This window comes from Misgurnus anguillicaudatus, chromosome 5 (genome assembly GCF_027580225.2).
Source record: "Misgurnus anguillicaudatus chromosome 5, ASM2758022v2, whole genome shotgun sequence".
NCBI classification, from domain to species: domain Eukaryota; kingdom Metazoa; phylum Chordata; class Actinopteri; order Cypriniformes; family Cobitidae; genus Misgurnus; species Misgurnus anguillicaudatus.
In genome coordinates, this window is record NC_073341.2 from 24,341,770 (window position 1) to 24,366,933 (window position 25,164).

Genomic DNA, 25,164 nt, shown 5'->3' on the forward strand with positions numbered 1-25,164 from the left:
AGAGAGACTGGGGATTATTAACATAAGTAATTGTAGTTCATTGTTAGTAACAAACAGGTTATGTAATGAGTGTGTGATGTACTATACTACTGTCTACAGTAACTTACTGTAGATTAAAATTTATGTTATTTACTGGCAACAGTTTGTTCCAAGGTAAATGAACATTAAACATTAACAAGTCTTTACAAAATAAAACTAAAATAACAGCCTCATGCAAAGCATTCTAGCTAAAATCTCCTAGAAACTAAAATATGAAAGAAAAAAAAGAAAATGGTTAATGAGGATTTCTGGTTCCCAGAATGCTTTGCATGAGGCTGTTATTTTATCGTTTTATTCTGTAAAGACAAAGACTTGATAAAGTTGTAATGTTCATATAACTTTGAACAAACTGTTGCCAGTAAACATACATTTGAATCTACAGTAAGTTACTGCCAAAAAGAACTACAGCAACAATTTTTACAGTGCAGTGATTTGTAAGTATTTTACAAGTTGGCAAATTCGTATCAATTCATATAAAATAAATCGCACAAAAACATATGATTATATAAAAAACACAATAACGAAACCACCCCTTACCCCAACATTACAGGGGCGAAAACAAATCGTACAAAAACGTACAAATGTTGTTGTGCGAATAGGAATTATCCACCTCATAAGATATGTTTGAATTCCTTTTAGATTATGTTGGAAGTATACTGCACATTCCGATTTAGTAGTAAGCATAAATTCCTTTCTGAACACAGCCGTACTCTATGAACTTACACTATACTATACCATCTTGTAGAGAAAAGTAGTATCATCTCAAATAGATCATGAACTGGTTTGTACCATAATCATAAGTATAAGCAGTTTCCCTGACAAGGACAACGTCAAATGCATAACACAATGCGAGTCAATAAAAAGCAATTTGTATATTGTGATGCCAGTGTTGGGGTTTACTCACATTACACTTAAAGGTGCCAAAGACTGCATTAAAATAATGTTAAATTGTTCTCTGATATCAACATAGAAGGTATGTGGCTTTATTAAGTGCAAAAATTATCCCGAAACGTTTTACATTTCCATTTACAACCCTAGGATTTTCCTTTAGAACGAAATGGTCTATTATTACCTTATTTGCAAGGGTCATGAATAATAATGTTGAGCTCTGCTCTGATCCTTTCAGTAGCTCTGTGTGTGTGCACAAACAGCCCATATTTTTGTGCCTGTATCAGATACGAAATTTGAGGAATTTATGTTTTTTTTTAGTGTGGACCTGCAAAACGTAACTGTAACGTCAACAGTAGAACTTCAGCCTAAACACTAGCATATAGCATTAACTAGCATATAGCGCTAACTCTGCAGTCACAACTTTGTTTTTAGCATTGTAACAATGTTGTACTTAATTTAATGTGGATTTAATGTTGAGAGTGTAAATCTCGACTGTAACATCACAATTGACCTATGGCTAAGCCACGCCCCCAAACCCGATAAGCCAATCACAGTGCGCATAGCTAACCCAATACACTCGGACATTCTCTTACTCTTACAAGTCCATTGAAATGCATTGCACTTAGTCAGTTTTCATTCATTTTTATATGTTTTTCTTGTCATTTTAAGTTTAAAATGGTCAAGCGGTGTGGCTGTGGTACATGCAACTCCGACACAAGGTATGCAAAGAGGCTGGGCAACGTTGTGTATTTTTACCCTTTCCTAAGCCACATTTCGACAAGATAATGTTAAGTGTCTTCACTGGATTAAGTTGTGGTAGACCACAACACCAACTAAACATGGATAAATTAAACAAGGATATCTACATCTGTTCTGAGGTAAGTCAACAACATATTTGAATGTTATCTTTAACATCTCTAACGTAACGTTAGCCTAACATTAGAAAATGTTAATGTTAGCTTCTAGCTGCGTTGTACATCATGTTACTTAGCTTGATTAACGTATTTGTAAATAACCAAGACTACAAATGTTATTTATAATAGCAATGTTGTGCTGAATGATTCATGTAAATACTATAGCACCAAACTAACGGAGAGGTACTCTTGATGAAAATAGTAAAAAGGCTTGTCCTGGAAATGTATACAACTTAGGTACATATTTAATTTGATCATGATGGCAACGAGATGCGGTTTATCGCGTTTACACTGTGATCTGTAAATTTTTGCTTGGACCTGAAGCTTTTCATCGACCTTCTTAACTATAACATTATTAATATAACCCTCCAATGCATAGTTAAGGCCCTTTTGGTGACTTTGAGATGATAAATAGTCTTTTTGTCTCCAAAAATCATCAATTGCCTCCTGTGAAATGTCTCCTACTGTTACAGCTGCTATTAGCACCTATCATTGAATGTTGATGAATTGTCCGAGTGAGTGGAAGGGGCGTGGCTTAGCCATAGGTCAATTGGTTTTACATATGTTAAGATTGGCTGTTTTTGGCATGCACAAGGTTTACATTATAGGAGGAAAAACAACTGAGTTTGAGGCTCAGGGTATGTCATTACAAAACCCTTATTATTCATCTATGCCTAGGTAAATACAGTTTTACATTCTATGGCACCTTTAAGTGTACCGAACGCTACCCAAGTAGGATTGTCTCCCTTCCCCCAGTCATCTTACACTATACTCTATGATCCATATTCTTATGTCATTAAAAGATGTGATTGTTTTAAAGAAAACTGGAAGCATAGTCAAGTGTAATCGTCTGAACTTTGCTCACACAGCACCTTATAGACCACTTCTGCTATATAAGCAAAACTGCAAGGTGTCCAGCGTTCCACACTTCATTTACTCGGTTGAAAGAGAGCATCAGACGGTTACTTGAAGTGCACTAGAATTTTCGAATAGTGCACAACTGTACCCTCTCTGTTTATCTCTTTTTATTATGGAAGAGGAAATGAAAGTATTGGTCATGTCCTCTTGCTGACTTTCACAGAAGTCTAAATCGTCCAGCGAATCTTTTCGAATGTGTCCGTTACAGACAGGTACAGATTAAAGCCCTTCACCGTGAGCCTTCAGGCCACACGTCCCATTATAAAAGAGCTTTGTATCGCATGGGCTGTTAGTCACAACAAACCACACTTTCACGCCAGAGTCCATCTGTTAAAAGCTGAATATTTGTTTTTATCAATGCTAGCTCAGAGCAGCAGGAGCTATCAGTGCAGAGTCATTAATTAATTTATTGCTACGGGCAACTAATATCAGGGGTAAACATAAACACTGCATAGCAGCAACGAATGTTCAGAGACATTAGTATCTGAGCATCAACCAGCTGGGGCCGAAAAGGATCTGCGGGAGACAGGAGGATATCCGCGGGTGTGTGCTTGTGTGTTCGCTCGCGTGCACATAGGCTTGTGCACGTGCATCAGTATGTACGACGTGTTGCGGCTGCAGTCACGTGACTGTCAAACCATCTATTTCTTTCCCCTGAATGAGTCACTAATGATGATTAAATTGAAGCCTGAAGACAAAAACAACAGACATTCATACACCAGATTATTTAATGCAGCGAGAGCTGTCATGAGCTTTGAATTCGCACGAGTGAAGTTTAGATCCAGTCACACACACACAGAGAAACATATGCACACCCCGAATCACAGCAGCTGGTGGTGCTGTGGAGTGAAATCATTATTCAGTGTGACAGTTGCAGATTCATTAGCAGCAGTTAAAGATGACAGTGGTCAATAACCAAATGCATTAGAAGGGAGAGACCGACGATTATTTCTGTCATTTATACACTCATCCACCTGCTTTATGCATCCCCCCTATCTCTCTATCTTTACCTCACCCCTCTTTAGAATAGAATAGCGATGTCGGGGAACACACTAAAAGTAAAACTAAAAGTGTTTAAACAACAAAACAGCAGGTACACTATAAAAATGCTGGGTTATTTTATACCCAGTGTTGGGTCAAAAAGGGACAAACATGTTTGAAAACATTTAGTTTAAATATTTGAAAAACAACCCAACATTTTGGGTTGAAACAACAGAGCCTAGTTAAAATTGAAACACGAGAGGTTTGGTTTCTCCCTTTTTGACCCAGCGCTGGGTTGAAAATAAGCCAGAATTTTTTAGAATTAGTACTGTCTACAATGTTTAAGCTATTTAAGGAGCATTATTGTAAATATTCAACATTTTCATTATATAATGTATATATAGCAGTGGTGGGTCGTCAGGGTTTAAACACTATCTGAATCACTGATTTACATTTTAATATATTTTTCCATGAATGTGTATTGAATGAATCCCATAATAGTCTATTATCTTTATTTTTATAGCTTTTCTCTTGGTTGCTTCCAGTAGTGTATATTTTTGATAAAGCATTTATCCAATCATATTTCAGCTAGCGGCTGACATCATGTGTTGACAGGGTCAAAAAAATCTGCCTTTACTGTGCGTTCACAATGCCACCGGCGAGAGCGTCAGAGTGGCCGGAAGTCATTCATTTTTAATGAGAGCCAGCGGTGAGCTTCGGCAAGCAGTGTCGCGGCGCATCTTGGACAGTGTGAGCGTCGAGGAGAGTTGAAATCAACTTAACTTTATGCCTATGAGCTATGACGCGGTTCGGCAGCAACCATTTCGAAGGCCGAAACGTTCAGCGGCAACCAATTGGAAGGCGAAAAAGGATACCAGAGAATGCATTCAAGCATAAGGGCGTCCACTACTCTGTCATTGGCAGGGCAGCCAGAACGTTTTCTTTGATGCTTTGGCCAGTGGCGGTGTGAACGTGCAGTAAGGCCTTCAGAACAAACAGTGCGGGCGCCTTCAGCTACAGGTAAATGACAATGAAATCATTGCATTAACCAATTACATTTCAAGTTGGTGTCACCGGGGCCATCTAGCAGGCCTACAATGAAGTCAGCATTTTCGCATCATGTGATTGGATTGAGCCCCAGGAGTTTCAAACATACCGGAAAAAATTCCCACATACAGTACAGCGTTCTCCTCCAGCTTAACACAGAGTCACGGAACAGTATTCGATCTGTCCCGGCTAAAAACAGAACTGACTGGAATGTATGCCACGACTGATTTTGAAGGCAAACATCCCATTGAAATCCTTGATTTCCTTCATTATAAAAATCTGGGTGAGATTATGAGGCAGCTGTACACATTGACATGTTTGGCGGTTTGATTTTCCGCCTTAGCCTCCGTGGCAATAGAAAAGGACTTATTGTTGTGCAAGAGAAAAGAAAGGAGGATGGATTTTGTGTACAAATAATCCATAGATTAATTTGGTGAGTTCAGCTTTTTTCAGTCGAGCGACAGCTTTCTTGAGCTAAGCGCTTTGGTAGCTGTGATACTTGAGTTGTGAGCCGGTTGGTTGTTGTGATACTTGTTCCACCCCTCCTCCACTGTGATTGGACGGCCGTTTGAGAACTGACATTGGCCCTGTCCCAAATGGCGCACTTCATGCGGACTTTTGGCCTTAAATTCGCGTGCTCGCTTAGTCTACGAGTCCGTAGGGTGTGCCATCTGTCATTTTTACACTCCGAAGTGTGCTCATCAGCGCCCCCTTTGAACCACTGATGCGGTCTTCGGCAAAGCCGACGGAAGGGAGGAGTTCACACTGATGGGCAACTTCTCTTCCTATTTCTGGCGTGATGCTCAAATCTTTTCAACTCTCGGCCCTGAGCGCTGAGCCGGAAAAAGCGCTGAACGCCGTTTTCCAGTGGGAAAGAAAACCGCTAGCTGCTGGCTTTCTTGAAAAACACAGAGCTTCCATTGGAAACAATTAAAAACATACGCTAGCCATGGGTGTAAAAGCTTTGGTGTGCACGCCTCCTAATGCATTTTATTTAGTAGGCAAGTAATATTTGTAAATTGTAAATTTTTTGAATATCACTTTTTTAAACCTTTGAAAAACTTTGCATTATCTTTGAACAATAGACTGTCAACAAAGTAATTGTTAAGCTTTATCAAGAACAATTTATGCAATTTCTTTTGCAACAAAAAATTCTATTTATTCTATTTGTATTATATTTATTGCATCTCATTTTGTAGTGTCTTTTTTAAATAAAGTAAAATATTACTGTTTTTGCGTGAGGTGTAAAATACAGTCATTTCTATTTTACTTAAATTCAATTTAAAGGTTAATGTGTTTCTACTGCCATGATGTCATAATGATGTTATTAAGATATGGATTCATTCAGGTAGGACACCACTGAAGGCCTAAGTGTGAAATGCATGGCCCGTCACTGGTAAATATAGCTTTTCGAGTGTAGTGAATTCGTTGAGTCTGTTTCTGAATGCAAACTCCTCTTTCTGCTCTCTGTGAACTCATCACAGTGTCTCTTACTTGCTCATATTTTCTCTTTTTACAACCCTTTCTACATTGAGAAATCTATAATCCAGCGTTGGGGGGTAATGATTTTAGTCTTAATGTATTTATTATGCAGTTTTTCCATGTGATTACACTGATGTTTCAAACATTTGCGCTGAAATAGTCCATTTGTTTGAGTGTTGAAACCCTTCCCGAAACCTTCAGGATTCAGTGAGTGTGATTCAGCTTCACTCAGCAGAGACACAGAAACCCAGACGTGTAACCATTTCAGTTGAAAGGAGCACACAAACGCTTAGCAGCTGTCTAAAGTGAGACAGTCTGAGTGTCTGACAGAGAGACATTTCTGTGATTCTCTTATACACATATCACAAAAAATGTGTGCCTTGAGCGAGTCATTTGCACACAATAGCACAAAAATTATTGTTTTGTAACACTTTCTATGCAGATAAATGAGCATTTTATGACAACAAACACATAATCCTACTATATGTACAAACATTTTGGGTTAATGAATTTACATGATTTTTTAAGAGCTAGAAAAGAATATCAGCCAGAAAAAAAATGCTCTTTCACCAGGTTGAGAAGAGAGAAAGGAATATGTTGGGTCCCCCAAAAGGTTCTAAGAGGGTCCCCAGAAAATGTCAAGATATAAACATTTTAAAACTTCACTGTGTAGCCCATTATTATTTTTTTTTAGTTATGTAACCAATTTGCTGTATTTATATCATCACAAAAAGTCTAAAAAACCCTGTAGTCGCCTACACCTGTCATAAACACTGTATGTACAGCATGCATTATACAGCACTATAGATCATCATTAATAATCTCACAGCTCTGAATTCATACTGTAGCTCATTTTTAATAGACATTTCTCAGTTTTTACAGCGTTGTGTTCGGGTGCTTAAGAAGGTTTCAAAGGTCAGACGTCTTGCTTTACTTCCACTTTCCTTTCGTGACCTTTCATTAAAGTGAAGAGCTTGACCTAACACCTGTTCCTCTTACCCTCTGCTGGCAACACTAAGCCGGCAAAAAAACAACAACAAAGGAGCAGCAAATCAATACGACCCCTTAAAATCCAGACATCTACAACGCGTATCACTAGATCAACAGAAATTGCACTTGGTTTGGTAGGGATGTTGAAATAACTGTAAGGGTTATTGTTTTGATGTTTTTTGCTGGATGCAGCGTAACAATATCTTCCTTCATTGATGCTTCCATTATATGTCATCAGATGTGGTTGCTAATGGTGAAAGTGTGTTATTATGTAGGGCTGATGGGATGAAACTGCCGCAATTTGGCTATCAGAGAAACTCTAAACCCCACAGAGCACTTTGAATAAAGACCCAAACAAAGGAATATTTATCTTTCTAGCAGTTCACTCATTTTTCTAAATTGCTATGATGTATAATAAAACAACAATTTGCCTGAGTTTGATCAATAAAGAGAGGCTGATGTTTATTTTAGTCATTTTTGAAGAAAATTATATATGAGTATGATGATATGGCACCTAGAGACAGCTCAAGGCCAAATTTACTATGGACAAAGGAGAACATGGGAGAGAAAGACAGAGAGAAATGATCTGATCAACTTTGTTGATCCCTTCTGCATGTCATGCTAGATAGTCAAGTCCATACTACATTCTTACTGGCCATCAGACAATTTCAGAACAAAGGAACAGTACAAAAGTTGTCATTGGGGCAGTACCTTTTCAAAAAGTACACTTTTGTACCTAAAAGTTCCATATTGGTACCTCAAAGGTAAACATTGGTACCTTAAAGGTGCATACTGTTACCTCTGATTACCCATGAGATTATGCGATTATCTGGCAAACGCAAGCGTCTCTTTATCATTGATCCTTTAGACGCGCCTGCAGCAGGCACTTATTTTGACAAGACATGTGATGCAGGTTCACTCGAACACATATTTCTGAAATTTCGAATCACACACATGATGGGCTACATACATGCTGTGACGAACTTTCACGTGCGTGCGAAAGTTTCATGTGAGCACTTGAAACTAACCTTTAAAAAAAAATTTGGCACATGAAGGTTTCGCGTGAGCACATGAAAGTTTCACATGAGCACATGAAACTAAACTTTGGATTTTTTTACTCCAATGTCACTTTAGGGGCTCGGTAGTTAAAGGCCCCCAATCACTAAATTTTTTCCACATTAAATTAAATAGAACTTGATGAATAGACAGATGTATATATTAGCAACTGAAATGGCCACAAAAAAGAAACATCTTGACTTTTGCTTGTTTTAGCTTATTTTAATGCTTGTTTTGTCAATTTTTTTATAATTTTTAAGGGGACATATAATGAAAATCTGACTTTTTCCATGTTTAAGTGCTACAGTTGGGTCCCCAGTGCTTCTATCAACTGAGAAAATGTGAAAAAGAAAAACCCAGTAACTTAGTTTTGGTAAACCATTCTCTGCAAGTGTGTGAAAAAAATAGGTCATTGATATTTGGCTCCACTTGTGATGTCAGAAGGGGATAATACAGCCTCTTAATCTGCACTATCCAACCACAGCATTGCCATTTAGTGCAGAGATTAGCTCATTTGCATTTTAAAAGACACACCCAAAAAAATTCACATTTTTGCTTACACCTACAAAGTGGCAAATTTAACATGTTATAATCAATTATCTATATAGTATTTTGAGCTAGAACATCACATACATGCTCTGGGGACACCAAAGATTTATTTGACATCTTAAAAAAGTCTTGTGAAATGTCCCCTTTAAGTCATCTTGAGGCCCCCTTGGAAATCTGCTGGACCTCCCGGTGGACCCCGGCACCCTGGTTGGGAAACACTTTATTAGGACCTTTTCTAAGGACTGGCCAGTGACAACTTTTTAACCCTTTTTCTGAAAATGTACATTCACGACAAGGATCTAAATAACCTTTTTAAAGGACAAGTTCGGTATTCTACACCCAAAGCCCTGTTTGTTTATGATGAAATAGAACGGTTTTGACTGAAATTTCGACATATGCGGCTGCCCCGAGAATTTTTTGGGTGTTTGTGTTTCACCTCCCACCTCTACAATGGGTTGATAGGTGCACTGGAACAATCCTTCCTAAAATGCATTAAACTTTCGTTTACAAAGACGTGAAACTCAGCGAGTGGTCAGGGGTGTTCACTGGTGTGCTCGCACAAAAATCGCCGCAAAATACGCACTCCAACAGGTTTTATAGTAGTTTTTGTCCAACTCCATTGACTTGTATTAGATGTGCTGTGAGGTACGGTATTACTCCGCGCCGGGAACTTTGTTTCTATTCTTGCAATTGGCAAAGGTGGATTATAGCCACCAACTGGGCTTCAGCGGAAGAATGTACGGGTGTGAGGCGTTTGGAAAAATAGGTCCACAAGTTTACAACCAATGCTAAAACACCTGTTGGAAAGCATCTTTTGCAGCGATTTTTGTGTGAGCATATCAGTGAACACCCCTAACCACTCGGTGAGTTTCACGTCTTGTTTCACGTCTTTGTAAATGAAAGTTTAATGCATTTTATGAAGGATTGTTACAGTGCACCTATCAACCCATTGTAGAGGTGGGAGGTGAAACACAAACACCCGAAAATTCTCGGGGCAGCCGCATATGTTGAAATTTCAGTCAAAACCCTTCTACTTCATCACAAACAATCTGAAAACAGGGCCCCAAGTGCAAAATACCGAACTTGTCATTAAACTACAAAGAACCTTTTTTGCAATAAAATGTTTTTTAAAGGTTCTTTATGGAACCATTCAGCCAAACATGGAGTGTAATTAAACATTAAATCAGATCAGTGCGAATAGACAAATCCCTTACAGTTGGAAAACTGTTGTCATATCTAATCAGGACATGGTGAAAAACCGAAACGAAGATCAAAGGCGCACTTACTAAGCGCACAGCTCTATGCTCAAAACAGCCAATTCCTGCACACCTGCAGCAGTGGCTAGACTGCAGTCATCTCGCAGATAAGTGAGCGCATTGGTGCATGCGTGATTCGTTTGTGAATTTCACAGCACAATATACACCACAGAACAGAAGATCAGGTGCAGTCCCAAAGCCAGAATTTCCTTTATTTGGAACGGTTGCTCATGCACAACCCCTGACAGCAAACATCATGAGATGAACTCAACGACCCCTTGACAAACACACGTACACATACATGTTCCCTTACTGATCTAATATGTCTTCAGTCTGACACCCCGCAGCTCTGGGTGATTATCATCATTCAACCTGACTAATAGATTCAAGTCCGCTTTCTCTCTCTTATCATCCTCTCTCCCATCCTTTGTTTCGTTTAATCAATGCTTCTGATCAGTATTGACAGAACAGGTTTGCCAGAAGAATAATATGCAGTGAATCAGGAAAAAGAGAGAGAGTGAGAGAGACAGTTATGCGTTGGGCGAGAATTGTGATCTATTCAGCTATTGAAATGAGGGCGTGAATGTCCAATGTCATGTTAATTATTACTTGTAACAACTGAAAGCCTTCATTACTGGGAGGATTTTATACTGCAACACTAGAGTGCAGAATAAATACAGTAGGTCTGTAAGACACAGAGGGTGTATTGTAACCATCGCTGCAGGGCTAGAGGCTAATAAGATGCCAAACAAACAGAATTATGTAGGGAGAGATAATGAAAATTATATTTCAGGTACACTTGGTGTCGCTTCTCTAAGCCGCATGCTTGAAAAGCTGGCTTGAGATTTGCGTTTCTGTAAAAAGGTCATTTAGAATATGCTACTTTATCTAAAGGTCAAAACCATCTTATTATGGCAAATAAATAAATAAATCAATAAACAAGCATCTATTCTCTTTGAAATCCCCAACCTCCTGTCCTGTAGCAGAGATGTAGATGTAAAAGCTCTATGCAATTTCACAACAGACATCATAGAGTCCAAATCTCTTTCTGTAACTGTATTAAAACCTAGATAAAATCCTGCCTGGATCCATTGAGGTTGTGCGAGCAGTGTTCAGGGCCAGATTAACCAAAGGACAACCGAATCAGTGCTTTATGCAACATAAGATCTGATGCTAGGGCACGGCTGTTTCGTTGCGGATCACACAACAAAGAGTTTGCAAGCATTTTGTCTTGTGTATGTCACTGAAATACTCCATTGTGGCCAAAGGTTAATCTGTCTGTCTTTTCCACTTTCTCTAGCCCACTGTTTATCTCATCCATTCTCTTCTTTTGTTTAAAGCCCGTAGCATGCCCTTCTGCCAAGACAAAGCACAGGACACTATAATGGCCAACAGCTAAATTGTTAAACGTCAGTAGAAAAATACAAAAATCATGTGACCATGACTCTGAAATCCAGGTTAAAGTCTCATAATCTAATGATGAGATAACGACCATCAAAGTTTGATTTCAATCATTGATTTCACATTAATTTTAACCTTTGACATGTCCTTACTCAGTCAGTAAAGATTTCAAGGTTATACTTTCACAGAAGGTTTGTTACATAATGTATGATGATTTTATGTAAAAAACTGTAAAAAGTACTTTAGCTGGGTTTTCTTTCACAGGCAGAGTCACATATTAAAGGGCTTTACATACTTTACATAAAAATGCAATTTACTCACACCTTCTCCTTTCTTGTGGAACAAAGAAGAGTTTTACAGTAGGATATCCAAGATGTGTCATAAATGTAAAGATTTAAATAGGATACAAATCAGAAGCCCTTCTAACACAGAGATTAAAGAAAATACACGGAAAATTGTCTGGGATTTGTCCAGTATCGTTTGATTTTTGGTACATTCGCAGTCAATGATTTTCTTGAATCTGTGCGTGCAATCACACACGCACACCGTAAAGATCCCGTAAAGACACATGACATGACATATTTAAAGTCCTGCACTTGGTAGGTTTTGCTACAGCTAAGCACAAGTTTGCTAGCTATCCATGATTTGTCTATCGAGAAGGCATGTGTGTACATTTTTGTTTGTGACAAGATGATAAGGATGCGTGATTTGCTGTTCTTTGAATTATTTCAGCTTCAGCACGCATAGTGATGAGCTCCCTGATCTCTGCTTTAGTCCAGTTTGCCAACATTTCTCCTCGTAAATGTTGATGTGTGTTTAAATCCAACATGACCTCACAGAAAGTCGTGTTATAGTCACGAAAATTTGTATTAATTCATTTGTGTCCATGGCACAAAAATTCAGCTTTTTTCATGCCTTGATCACAAATGTCTTTTTAGTGTCACTCACACGAATTTCTTTACATTTTTAAAAACGTTATAAGTTTTTCGTGTCCGTGGCACGACTTTCTTTTTCGTGTCATTTTATGTATTGTTTTCTTTTTTTCTATTTTTAAATCATTGTCGCTTGGGATTAGATTTGGGGTTTGGGTTAGGATGTAATTTTATGTATTGGTTTCTACATGTTTATTCTTGCCTGGAGTTGGGGTTTGGGTTAGGATGTCTAAAAATGTACCAGAAAGTGATTCTAACCCCAACCCCAAGCAACAATGGTATGAAAATAGGAAAACATGGATACAAATAAATTAATAAAAGTTTTTGTGACTATAACGCAACTTTCTGTGAGATCAGTCTGTTTAACCCTCTGGGTTCCGACCATTTTGGGACACTGGCAGAGGTTCTGACATGCTCTTACATTGCTTTAAAACATATTAATGGCTAATATCACATAACACTGTATTCAGCACAAACTGTGTTACAATAATATGTAAGTAAAATGTATGTACATGTTTGTATTTTTAATCCCTGTTGCTTAGTGATGGGGACGAGACCGCCTATGCCGAGTCAGAGTCTTTGAAGGTTCGAGACCGAGTTGAGACCGAATCCGTTTGTTTTCAAATACAGTCGAGTCCAAGTCAAGACCGAGTCTTTGAAAGGTCAAGACTGAGTCGAGACTGAGTCCGTTGGTTTTCAAAAACAGTCGAATCTGAGTCAAGACCGAGTCTTTGAGGAAGCAAGTCTGAGTTGAAACCGAGTCCTTTAGAAGTCCAGACCAAGACCATAAAAACATGGTCAGTTTTCATATTCATGATTTAATATCACCCCAGTTAATAATCAACAGTTAGGCCTACAGACTAAGCTAGATTGGGAATTGTTTAGAGGAGCAAGTCTTATGAACTATGCTTTAACTATCATTAAAAAAATCCCTACCACATGAATCATTTCTGCTTATTTTTCTAGAGATAAATAAACGGCTCTGATGGCAGTATCTTTGCATTGCACCATGAAATGTCATTTTCAAATAATTGCATTTTATTATTTTTGTTATGTGTTTTTTATATGAATATTAAAAAAATGTGGTGGTCTCGAGGACTCGGTCTGAAATTACGAGTCCTTCTCCTCCCACTGTGGTCCGAGACCAAGTCAAGACCAAGTCTTTGAAGGAACAACTCAAACGAGCCTGAGAAAGCAGAAATCGGTCTAGAGACCTGACTCGAGTACTACATCACTACTGTTGCTAAACCAGGGATGGGCAACTTCGGTCCTGGAGGGCCAGTGTCCTGCAGTTTAGCTCCAACCATAATTAAACACACCTGAAGCAGCCAATTAAGGTCTTACTAGGCATACTAGAAACTTTTAGGCAGGACCGAAGTTGCCCATCCCTGTGCTAAACTATAACTTCTTGTTGCGTGCGCGTCCTTACTACGAAACACCCCTTACGTAATTGTTTCTGCCTCTTGTTCACACTAAATGCTTTCCATGAGTGTTATGGCAATGTTACTAGGTCCTCTTTATGGGAGCGATCCCAAAACATTTGTGTTAACACAAAAGCCTCTCTGCCAATTTTACAGAAATTTTCTGGGACCAAAGTGCTGTGGGAATGAAGTAAGGCACTATAGTCACCACATTCACGTTGACTATAAACAAACTGCAGCATTTTTGTTGCACAGAAGAAATAAAGATTGGATTTAAAGTGACCCGAGCGTAAGTAAATCACAATGTTTTCATTTTTACTCTTATAAGGGTGTGTAAAACGTGCCGAGTAGCATGCATGTGTCTTCAGGGTAGCGTACGTACACCAAATTAATACAATGCCACATGTAGGTAAATCAGTCACCTGACACCAGCCGTGCTACATTTCGCTCTGGCCAAGCAAGACAGAGACCCCAGGTAATGTGCACTTTAGTGTGAATGAATCAGTGAATAGGAGCAGCAGTGAATGTGTAAAATACACCACTGCTTTGGTCAAGAACAAAGACGGGAGCATTCATGTGCCTCATAACCAACAGGTGTGTTGTGATACAAACCTGAACTCCTTGAGTAAACTGTTATTGCTTAGAGATCACTTTTTATTGCTTAGGAGATTTATTGAGTTTTCAGAATTGTTGTATTTATATCTACTTTGCCTAAAATTGTTTAGGAGAAATATAAAGAATTGCTAAAATACATTAAGGTACGATAATTTATTTTTGGATGTAACAGGTTTGAGTTCAAATTGAAATGTTCAATATACAGTACTTAAATATTGCAAATATTATTGAGATCTCTACAGGAATTACTGCAGTATGTTTGTGACATATCTGGATCTTTTTCTCAGCTGAAATATATCTGATACGCAGGAGAAAAAGTTTCAATTTCCAACCTCATTGCTGTCTAGGAAAAGCAATTTAGATATTAAAGAGATATTCTCATCTGTGTTTTTTTCAGGTTTAAAGGCTGGCACAATCAATCACGCGATGAACTGCTGGGATGGGAAAATGAACCTCTATCTGGTCTAAACTTCAGGAGATGTAAACACGCTCCACGCTGGCAGTGAGTTCAGGTGACGTCATTGGGGTTGGAAATGTCACGGTGGTTTACATTGTTCAGCAGATGTACCTGAGAACATTAGTCACAGTGACACACACTTCTGCAGCGTGTTTTATTGATGAGAAGTCTCTCGCTGTCGTTGTGGGTCAAGTCTCAGATGCTGGCGGAGACTGGATCTCTGCTGAGAATGTAGTCATGAGTAATGAGATCCGCTCTACACTGAAATCCATGTCAAACTAGCCAACAACAAGACTGATATATAGAATTATAATTCAGCAATTACAAATTTAAAACCTATTCGGATGTTGTGCAAACGCACGACACATTTACTTAAAAGACTTAAATATCAAGAGATATGGCTTTTGTACGTGAACCTAAGCAAAGACTGGTGCAATGCTTCAGACACAGCTGTATTCATCAAGAACCAATCGTTTAGTAATGTTGCATTCATGATGTTTCCTCAACCATGAATGAAATTATTCATCTCGTTGTTTTGGGGTCACAGAGCTCGCTGACAGGTGCATCAGCCAATAAGCAGAGTCGTGTAGCTTACTAAACAGGAAATCAAAGACCCTTTTGACTGTGCAGCTCCAGTTTCAAAGGCACCATGACACGGCAGCCACAGCGTTTGTCGCTTGACACAGTTTGTCACTGACTGTAGTACTCATATGCAGCCAATTATTCAAGTCATAAACCACATAACAGCTTTAAACAGTCGCTCATATGACGCAAAACACCAAAAATCTGATTTTTATAAAATCGCCCTCTGCGTGTGTCAACCGTAAAGTGAACATGTGTATAAACAGCCTGTGATTTGCAAGAGTAGAAATGAATGGCTCTGAACAGCTCTGCAGCTGCTGTCCTGTTGTTACTGTGTGGGAGAGAAATGCTCAAGGATGTTCCCTTCGCCTGTTTCACACGCGCTTAAATATTAATTGGTGTGTAATAGGGATGAATAAAGTCTAGCCTGGGGCAATGACTTGATTCCAAACCTACCGCTGCTGTGGGTAGGGATGACTGTAGACTATGGTCATTAGGTATTTTTAAAGGAACAGTTCACCAAAATATGAAAAACTCTTTAAATTTTCATCTTAGCATATTTAATTTCTCACCCTTATACCATCCCAGATGCACTTTACTTGTCAATGTCCATCAATCTTTAAAGGAATATAAATTACTCCAGTGGGTTAATATATGTCTTCTGAAGTGAATCAATATGTTTATGAGAGAAAATATTTATATTTTTAAGCTTTTTTCAATCTATATATTACACATGCATTGCAACATACCGTACAGTTAAGCTCTCAAATACGACGGCATATTAATGGGAGACTAGTCCAGTGGTTCTCAACCTTTTTCACTTTTATGCCCCCTAGTTGCCCACAACAAAATTTAAAGGCCTCGGGCCAATATTTGCGAGTTTGGTGTGTATCGGCATCGCCCGATACGTGGCTGCCGTGTTCACCAATTTTTTTCCGGCATTATTTACAGACAGGTCATGTGACTAAAAACAACCAACCTTTCCATGACAACATCGAAAGCTCGGCCCAACAGCTGATCATAGCTGGACAAAGCAGGTTTTTATTTCTTATCTCTATGGGGCGGTTTCCCGGACAGGGAAATATATATTTGTAGTAGTAAAGTGCTAGAAATCAATATCGTTTGCTGATAGTTCCTCGTCATTGTGGAGAGTGCAGTTCATGGCACCCTCATCTGTTTTTACTATTTGTTAAATTAAGTTTTTTTTTTTAAGTTCAATAAATGCTACTTTTTTAAATTGAGAATTGTAACATTTGGCATCATCATTGTGTCATTTTTATGATGTAAATTGAGTGAGCAAAAGCAGTTTCGGCTCCAAATATCGGAAAATCGGCAGCCTGTATCGGTATTGGCACTGAAAAATCCATATCAGTCGATCCCTACTAGACAGACGTATAATTACAGCTAAAATGAAACATCTTGATTTTTAATGCTTGTTTTGTCCAATTTTTATCATTTTAAGTAATTTTGAGGCCCCTTTGGAAATCTGCTGAGGCCCCCTTGTGGGCCCCGGCCCCCTGTTTGGGAAACACTGGACTAGTCCTGGACTAAAATAAATGTAAGAGCTGTCCAAACTGAAAACAACTTGCACTGGCATATCTTAAAACACATCAGTGCCCTTTGTTTTGCCTCAAAATGCACACAAGTAATGTTTTTAGTAAGGCATGTTTGTTAAAACTAGTTATATTCCTAATTAAACTAAGGTCTACTCTAGACCTGGCTTAAGCTAATCCTGGTCCCTGAAACCATCCATAATGTTTAACCTCATTGGTTCTTGCGTGTCTTGAGATATTAATCATATTACTAATACAATATTAATCAAGTAATATTAATAAAATTCTAAATGTTTTATTATTTGAAGTACTTTAATGTTGGTTATGTGGTTCTTGTAGCTTTGCTATGTTGAGCCCAAGTTACATATAAAAAGATAACATGATGGCATTATAAAATTAACTTATTTGTTTTTGTCCAACTGAACAACAGAAGTACATCTGGGATGGCATGAGAACGAGTAATTTATTAGGGAACTTTAATATTTGCGGTATGAAAAGTTAACTTTAAAAAGAAGAAAAATCCACAGGCTGGAGGGACACAGATTTTTCCAAGGATATGTGTGTGTGGTTTTGAAAATAGCTGTTGTTACATTAATTTCTTCACTTAGGTTTTTCATTGGTTTAAAAGAAACCTATGAAGAACTTGAAGACGGTAGGATTTTGTAGGCAAGTCACATAAGTCTGAATGACATAAGGGAAAGTAAATAATCACTTTTTTGAGAACTAACCCTCTTAATGCATGGGGTGTGTGGCATGATGAGTTCAGTGCTAATATTTAGCAAGTCAATCTCAGAGGAAATGACTCACCCCAGTGTCGTCATGGTTACAATGGTGTACCAGAAGGAGGCTGGAATGCTGGTGAACTTGCTGGACGAGGAGCCTTTCTCAGCGTAGAACATTACGGTGGCAAAGATGATGATGGCCATGGTGAGGGAGAAGAGGAGGAAGCCAAGCTCGGACGCGCAGCTTTTCAGCGTGTAGCCAAGGATTCGGAGACCCTGGGAGTGCCGGGAGAATTTAAAGATCCTGAAGACGCGAAAGACTCGAAGCGTAACGAAAGCTCCGCTCACGTCCTCGTTGTTGGTCATGACCAGCCCGATGTAATACGGCAGGATTGCCACCACGTCTATAATGCTCATTACGCTTCTCATGAACCGGTACCTGCTGGGCGCTGCGAACAGTCTCATCAGATACTCCACTGTAAAGATCATTACGCACGCTGTGTCCATGCAGAAAAACGCCTCTGTGTAGCGTTCCCCACAGGGAATTTCTCTTTGATTCGGCATGGAACCACATGGAACTGTCTCGACCACGTTGGTGATGACAGATATGGCAATGAAGAACCCGGTAACGTAGTAGAAAACCAGGGCCATGGTGCTAGTGTGCGGGTTCTCAAAGGCCCTCCACATGGTCTCACGGAAAGTCATGTTAGGAGGTTTTTTGTCTTTGTTGTCCTCAAGGTCATCCATGAGACGTTCCAAGTTCTCCCTCTTGCGGTCCTTGTACTCTTCGTAACAGCAGTCGTTGATGATCTCAGGAATGATTCCGAAAAATGCCAGCTCCTCGTCGTAGGCAGAAATGCACTCGTAGCGCGGGAAGTGCAGCTTCCCTGTACGGTAAAAGTTGAGAATACTTCTGAACACATCTGGATCTCGGTCAAAGAAATATTCCTTAGTCTCCTCGTTGAAGAAAAACTCTTTTTCGGAGCTCCCTAAAAGCGTATCTGGGTAACGATCTAGAGTGTTTCGCCAGGTCTGGAAGCGTCGGCCACTGACGTTAAGGACAATAAGTTCATCCTGTCGCTTGTTCTTATTGGTGGGTGCAACAGGCATGGGCAGGTTGGCTACAGGCATCCATCCTATGGCCGCCGCCCGAGCAAAGGGGAGCCAGGCTGCCACTCCAGCAGCCATGGGGACTCCGTCTGGGGTCGAGGGGACCAGATCAAACACGTTCACAACCAGCTTGACATTAGGTTAGACCCCATCTATATATAGAGAGAAAGAGAAACAAGGAAGTGAAGAGAGAAAATGTGAGAGGTTTGAAGATGAGCGAGAGTTCCAATGGGAATAAGAGAAGGGGGAGCCAGATGTGAAATGGGAGTGAAAGATGAGATTGAACAGGATGACAGAGGTAAAGGAAAGCAATCACACAGAGTAAAATAATAATAAATATTAGAAAGAGCAAGACAACGGAAAATAGGGAGGACAGAAGCAACAGAAAGATTGTGGGAAAAACAAATGTGAAATAAAGTGAGGGGTGTGATACCAAGATTGAAAACCAGCGATAAACAGATTATGGTAAACTTTTACTGGCAAGGTGAAATCCAGAAAAAATATTGTCAAAATTTATCATAATTGTTTTTCTAATGCAAATACACAATCACAGTAGGCTATAATAATAACACATTAATACGCATTTTGTCATCACTCATAGTCCACATTTTAATAACGTGTCTATATAACTAGATAGCCTACATATTAAACAATACTATATAATCTGATCAACTGTACTAATATAGTCTACTAACAGTTTGATTTATAAGAAAACTGTAGATTAACATGTCAATCAGTTTTGCCTGATTGTTTTCCAATGGCGGCAAAAATCATCAATGCACAGCGCACATCACGAAAACTCGTTAAGGAAAACAGATGACCTTGTTAAAGTGATCTCTAAACTAATTTCAGTAAATATAAGAGCGACTCTCAACTCCTAAAGGTAAAAAAAACAAGTTTTGCTCGTGTTCCTTTGCATCTACGTTCAAACAATATTACGAACCTGTTGATCTCAAAGCAAAACAAAACCGCTAATATCAGATACAGGTCGCTAAACAATGATAGTGCTCAACAGTTTTTATTCAACGATAATCGAGATTTATATTATTAACTCTTCAGTGGCGTACGTCCACAGCTGCGGCTTAGTAAAAAATGGACAATTTAAAGAAAACTAACTATTATTAATAGTAATTATATTGATATTAACAATCATTACGATAATATCTTTATTTAAATCATTATCATTACCTATATTATTAACATCAATAATTGCAATGAAAATTAAATCAATCTAAAACAGCAAACCCACTTTAACAGTCAAGTTCTTTGTTACTTACCCATGAAAAATCATTCAACTTTTAATTCAACAGCTACATTTTCGACATTTTCCCCTATATCACTTTGAAAGTGTTTGCCGATATCCGCGCATTAATGAGCGAAACTGACAAAGCAAGAACACAAGTGACAAATGAACCTTATTAAAAATAAAATAACCAGCGTAATTAGCGCAAGCGTAAAGAAATAATAGCTGATTTGTAGTCCTCTATTACATCCCGCTCTGTTTAATGATCCATTTGCTCGGACGGACAGAAATGCCGCACTGAACGCTCGCGCGCTGGAAGTGACTTCCCGCAGGATGCTCGCGGCTGATGGATAGAGGTGCTAGTCTTTTCCCAACCTCTCTCTCTCTCTCTATCTCTCTCTTCGTCTCTCTTGCTCTCTTCTCATCTACATACACCAGCACGCTCCCTCCCTCCCCGAGGTCTCTCTCTTTGCTGCCAGTTCTCGCGCTCTGTAGTTTGGAGCTGCGCCGCGCGCTGTGTTCATGGAGCAAAGAGAGAGCGCGAGACGCACTGAGGCACTGGAAACGCGTCCAACAGTTTGATATCGCTGTGATTTCACTTTTAGGGTTCTGTATTATCTCACCCTGCTTGCTGCTACCTTACCTGAGCCGATTAAAAATGGGGACGAGGTAATTTGATTGAAAAATCAACTGAGAGCGCAGGTTTGTCGCCATCCAGCCTTCAGACATGACATTCAGAAAGTGTCCTTTTATAAAATCCAAGTCTCGTGTTGATTCTTACCGCTAAATATAATAAAAGTTCAAAGGCAAAAGTTTTGTTTTTACGCAAATGAGTCAAAAGTTAAAATACAGTATAAAGTACTGTACGTTTTTAATATTGTACATTAGATCTCATATTTATATATTTTACAGTCATTTATGCATTTGGCAGATACTTTTATCCAAGTCGTACATTTGTATTAGTTTGTGTGTGTGTGTGTTTCATGGGAGTCGAACCATGACTTTTATGTGTCGCTAACACAATTTTTAAGTTAGCTAAACTGTTATGTGATGCTGTTTGTAACCTGGAAGATGGTTGTTTGACATTACATCAAACTATTTAGCTGTTTTTGTAATAGTACTGCTGTAATACACGCCCCTGTCCTCCAGGCCGAAAACCAGGCCATTGAATTTCATTCCCAGTGTTCCCTTGATATTATGTATGTGTGAATTATTTATATCCCTTTTTTTCTTGTAATGTCCTTCAAAGTTGCTCAGTGAATGAATCCTCAGCAGTTATTAGATTCGGAAATTTTTGATGGATTAAGAGCGCTTATGTGCCTTGTGATGAAAGTGAGTGTGTGAGGCAGGTTCTGATATGTGTAACCACAGATTCCCTGCTTCAGTAAGCAATATAAAGCCTAATTAACTCTGCTGGGAGTCCTATAGTTCTCAAAGTGGGCCTGAAGGTTCTGAAGAATACCAATAAATTTGGATCGGTGGCGATCATGTAAAAACTAACCCTTTTACAGCCGAGTGCTTTCTCTCATTTCCCAGTACAGTAGCTTGATGTAGTTTTTTGGCTTGGTGAAGAGTGCAAAGCACTACTATATGGTGTAAGCTTAACACACACGAAGAAAAATAACAGCTTAGCTTCAACATAGCAATACATATAATCCTGAATGGAGTCAAGAGGTGAGGAGAGGGTTAAAGGCCCAGGCAAGTTAGTGAAACGAGTGTTTCTAATTCCTGTGGTGCTTCTACTGTATATCATTTTGTACTGTGGTGCCGCGTACTCACAAACAGACACAGATCAACGATAAGAGTCAGGAAAAGTTTTGCAAGAACAACCACTCAAATGCCTTGTCAAACAACAACAACATGCTGATCAATGGTGTCCGACGCCGCAGTTGAATTTACAAGCACAGGCACGGAAACACGTCCACTGTCTGTGGACAGGAGGAAATCATCAATCACTTTAACTAGAGCCGTTTCACCATTTCAGTGCCGTGACGAGGAGTAAAACCAGACTGCTATAATTCACTTAATCACAGCCTGTGTAAATGACTGCGGTAATTTAATTCAACAATTTAATGTAAACAGTAAATGCAAGGTTAGGTTATGGGTGCGGCCGATGTTTTATCTGCATCGAAGTGGTCAGGCTCCTTATGTGACTCAGATTTCCTCTCCACAGTCTAGCAGGAGGTTTTAATAAGTAAGTTGAGCAAACATCTCAGGTGTCTCCTCTATAGAGGTTTAACAGCACACTGGATTAACCTCACTGTGAACACACCAGGGGTCCATCTTGGGTCACTTTTCAGAGCTGTACTACCGAGAGTGACAGATCAGAGTAATGAACAGCAGGTCGTGCTTATGTGCATTTCTCTGTGACTCACGTTATAAATTCTGAATCTGAATTTATACCGCAGTGGCAAAAGAGAGACACAAATAGTATCCAATGCCCTGGAAAACAGAGAACTTGCTGATTGACTTGTGAATAAAGAAGCGAGTGTGTGTGTGGGTCAGGTTTTGCCTGCGCTGTAGGGACCAAATGTCCCCAAATGGATACTAAAATTTGAAATTACCTACATTGTGGGCACTAGGCAATGGTTCCCAGGAGGTAAATGACCTAATAAACATATTAAATAAGGTTTTAATAAAAAAATAATGTTTCGAGGCAATGTTACAGATTAGATAATGTTATAAGCTTGGTACATATGGCAAGGAAAAACTCTAAATGCAGATATCCATCAAACTGGATAAATCTGGTCAAAAACAGCATGTCTTTGTTTGAATATATTACTGCAGGCATCTATATGTCAGCTTTACAACAATTGTTAAAATTTGAAACATTTATTGGAATTTTTACTAAAGTTTTCTCAGTTGCCTTTTAGCAACATGATAACTTTTCTCTCATGGATCTCACAGTTGCATACTAATATATCATGAATTCTTCAAGTGCAACAATCTGTAACACCAGTGTTGGTGTTTAAGTTGTATAAAACTTGTTTCAAAGGACTTTATTACTTTCCATTATTTTGTGGAATGTCAAAGCTGCTTTTTCTTCAACTAGCCATTGTACTCTCCACGTCAGTGATGTCAAATGCTGTTGGCTTTTACATGTGTAGTGTTGACGGCAGCATGCCAAGTTTAAATGTATTTCTTTGACTGATTTTGAAGAGCTGCAGGAGATGAGACGAACCAGAGTAACACAATATCCAAGAAACAGCGTTGCATGAAATGAAGTGTTCATGCAAAGTTTGCCAAACTGTGAAGTTGGTTTCTCCATTGTTCGTTGATTCAGGTGTTTGACCTAGATGAAAGATATTTCATTCATATTTATTAGCCTTGACAACGTTGCGTCATGCTTTGTTTTTAAAATGGGTTGTGTTTCCACATTGCATAGGTCGGAATAGCCTCGGTGTGACCTCCAGGTAATGATCCATGTTTCTCTGCAGAGATCTGTAGATGTAAACCTTTGATCATAATAATAATAATAATAGGTATGTGTGTAAAATGCATCTCTCTGATGAGTGAGGCACAGTGATGTTCCCTGCCATGAGGCGAATAAATAAGCTGCAGGAAGACTTAGAGCCACAGCTGTTGTGAGTCTATTAAAGGTTACTGTATTCAAGGCCCAAAGCGAGTGCGTATGAGTGTGTATATTAGTGTGTGACTGAGGATGTGTGCGTTCCTCTGCTTCAAATATTCAGTGTCACACGTATTGATGTACGTCAGTGCAAAGAAGCCGCTGTGGCACCCAGGTGCGCTTTTGCACATCGGCCCGTCTTTTCAGACCACACATGCACTCATATACACACATATGCACCGTATTAACCTCAGTTTAACAATATACCGAGGACCCTTTTTTGGCTGTTTTACTCTATAAGGGGAAAGAGCAGAGGCAGAACTGGCCTTCTGTAAACACACATCTTACTCTGTCATGTGAAATGGAAAATTTTGTACACACTGGCAATAACTTGACCTGACATTACCTTGACTTCATCCATAAACAGCACGGCACCTCCAGAATTCCGGCCGTCCAAACGGCAAACATGGTAAACTGCTGTGAACTGCTGTTTGTCACCAAAGATAAATTTACTACTGCAGTCCAGGATGTGAAAAGAAACACTGGATGCCACAAGCTTATGTAGTGACCTGTCGCTCTGTTGGGGAGGTTGTAGCTCAAGGGTCACAGATTTGAACACACCGTAACACACACGCGGATGAAAACAATGTATTTAGGTTTAATGTGTTTAAGTTGTTTTTTATAAAAGCATCTGCCAAATGCATACGTCACAATCATTCCCATAAAAACTTGATGGTGCCCACTGTTTGCGTTATTTGCGTCATACTGGCTGTGTTGTTTTAGGACATCAAAATTGTTTAGTTAATTCTTCTTTGTGTCTGTTTCTACAACACGCAGGGGATGTAAGACAGATCTTCATTGCTGGGAATTGAGAGGATGCAGGATTAGTTTCAGTGGATTTCAGGTACAGTTTCTATACTGTAAATTTTTTTTCATTGCACTCAAATTTTAACATTTTAATCAAATAACTTAAGCTGATTTTACTTAATTTTTATGGGGCGTTTTCCTGTTCAGGGATTAGACTAGTCCTAGACTAACATAAATGAAAGAGCTGTCCGAACTGAAAACAACTTGCGCTGACATACCTTAAAATACATCAGTGTCCTTTGTTTTTTCTAAAAATGCACACAATTAATGTTTTTAGTAAGGCGTGTTTGTTTAAACTAGTTATGTTTTCTAATTAAACTAAGGTCTAGTCCTGGCTTAAAGGGACATTCCACTTTTTTTTGAAAATATGCTTATTTTGCAGCTCCCCTAGAGCTAAACATTTGATTTTTACAGTTTTGGAGTCCATTCAGCTGATCTCCGGGTCTGGTGCTACCACTTTTAACATAGCTTAGCACAATCCATTGAATCTGATTAGACCATCAGCATCGCGCTAAAAAATAACCAAAGGGTTTCAATATTTAAAACTTCTGTAGTTACATTGTGTACTAA

At 39.0% G+C, this 25,164-nt stretch overlaps 1 protein-coding gene across 6 annotated transcripts in view; it reads right to left on the bottom strand.

Annotated features, from left to right (window-relative positions):
- kcnd3 (potassium voltage-gated channel, Shal-related subfamily, member 3) overlaps positions 1–20,933 on the bottom strand; it is a 117,741-nt gene extending 96,808 nt beyond the window's left edge. For 3 of the 6 annotated variants that reach the window (XM_055168036.2, XM_055168034.2, XM_055168031.2), the window contains exons 1-2: positions 20,194–20,730; positions 17,892–19,068 (exon numbers count right to left, since the gene is read on the bottom strand). In XM_055168036.2, the coding sequence (XP_055024011.2) occupies positions 17,892–18,994 (1,103 nt within the window). In that variant the 5' untranslated portion in view covers positions 18,995–19,068; positions 20,194–20,730. Of the gene's footprint in view, positions 1–17,891; positions 19,069–19,611; positions 19,775–20,193; positions 20,731–20,802 lie in introns of those variants that run through there. The other 3 variants (XM_055168032.2, XM_055168035.2, XM_055168033.2) reach the window with 3 other exon arrangements.
- Positions 20,934–25,164: the final 4,231 nt, after the last annotated feature.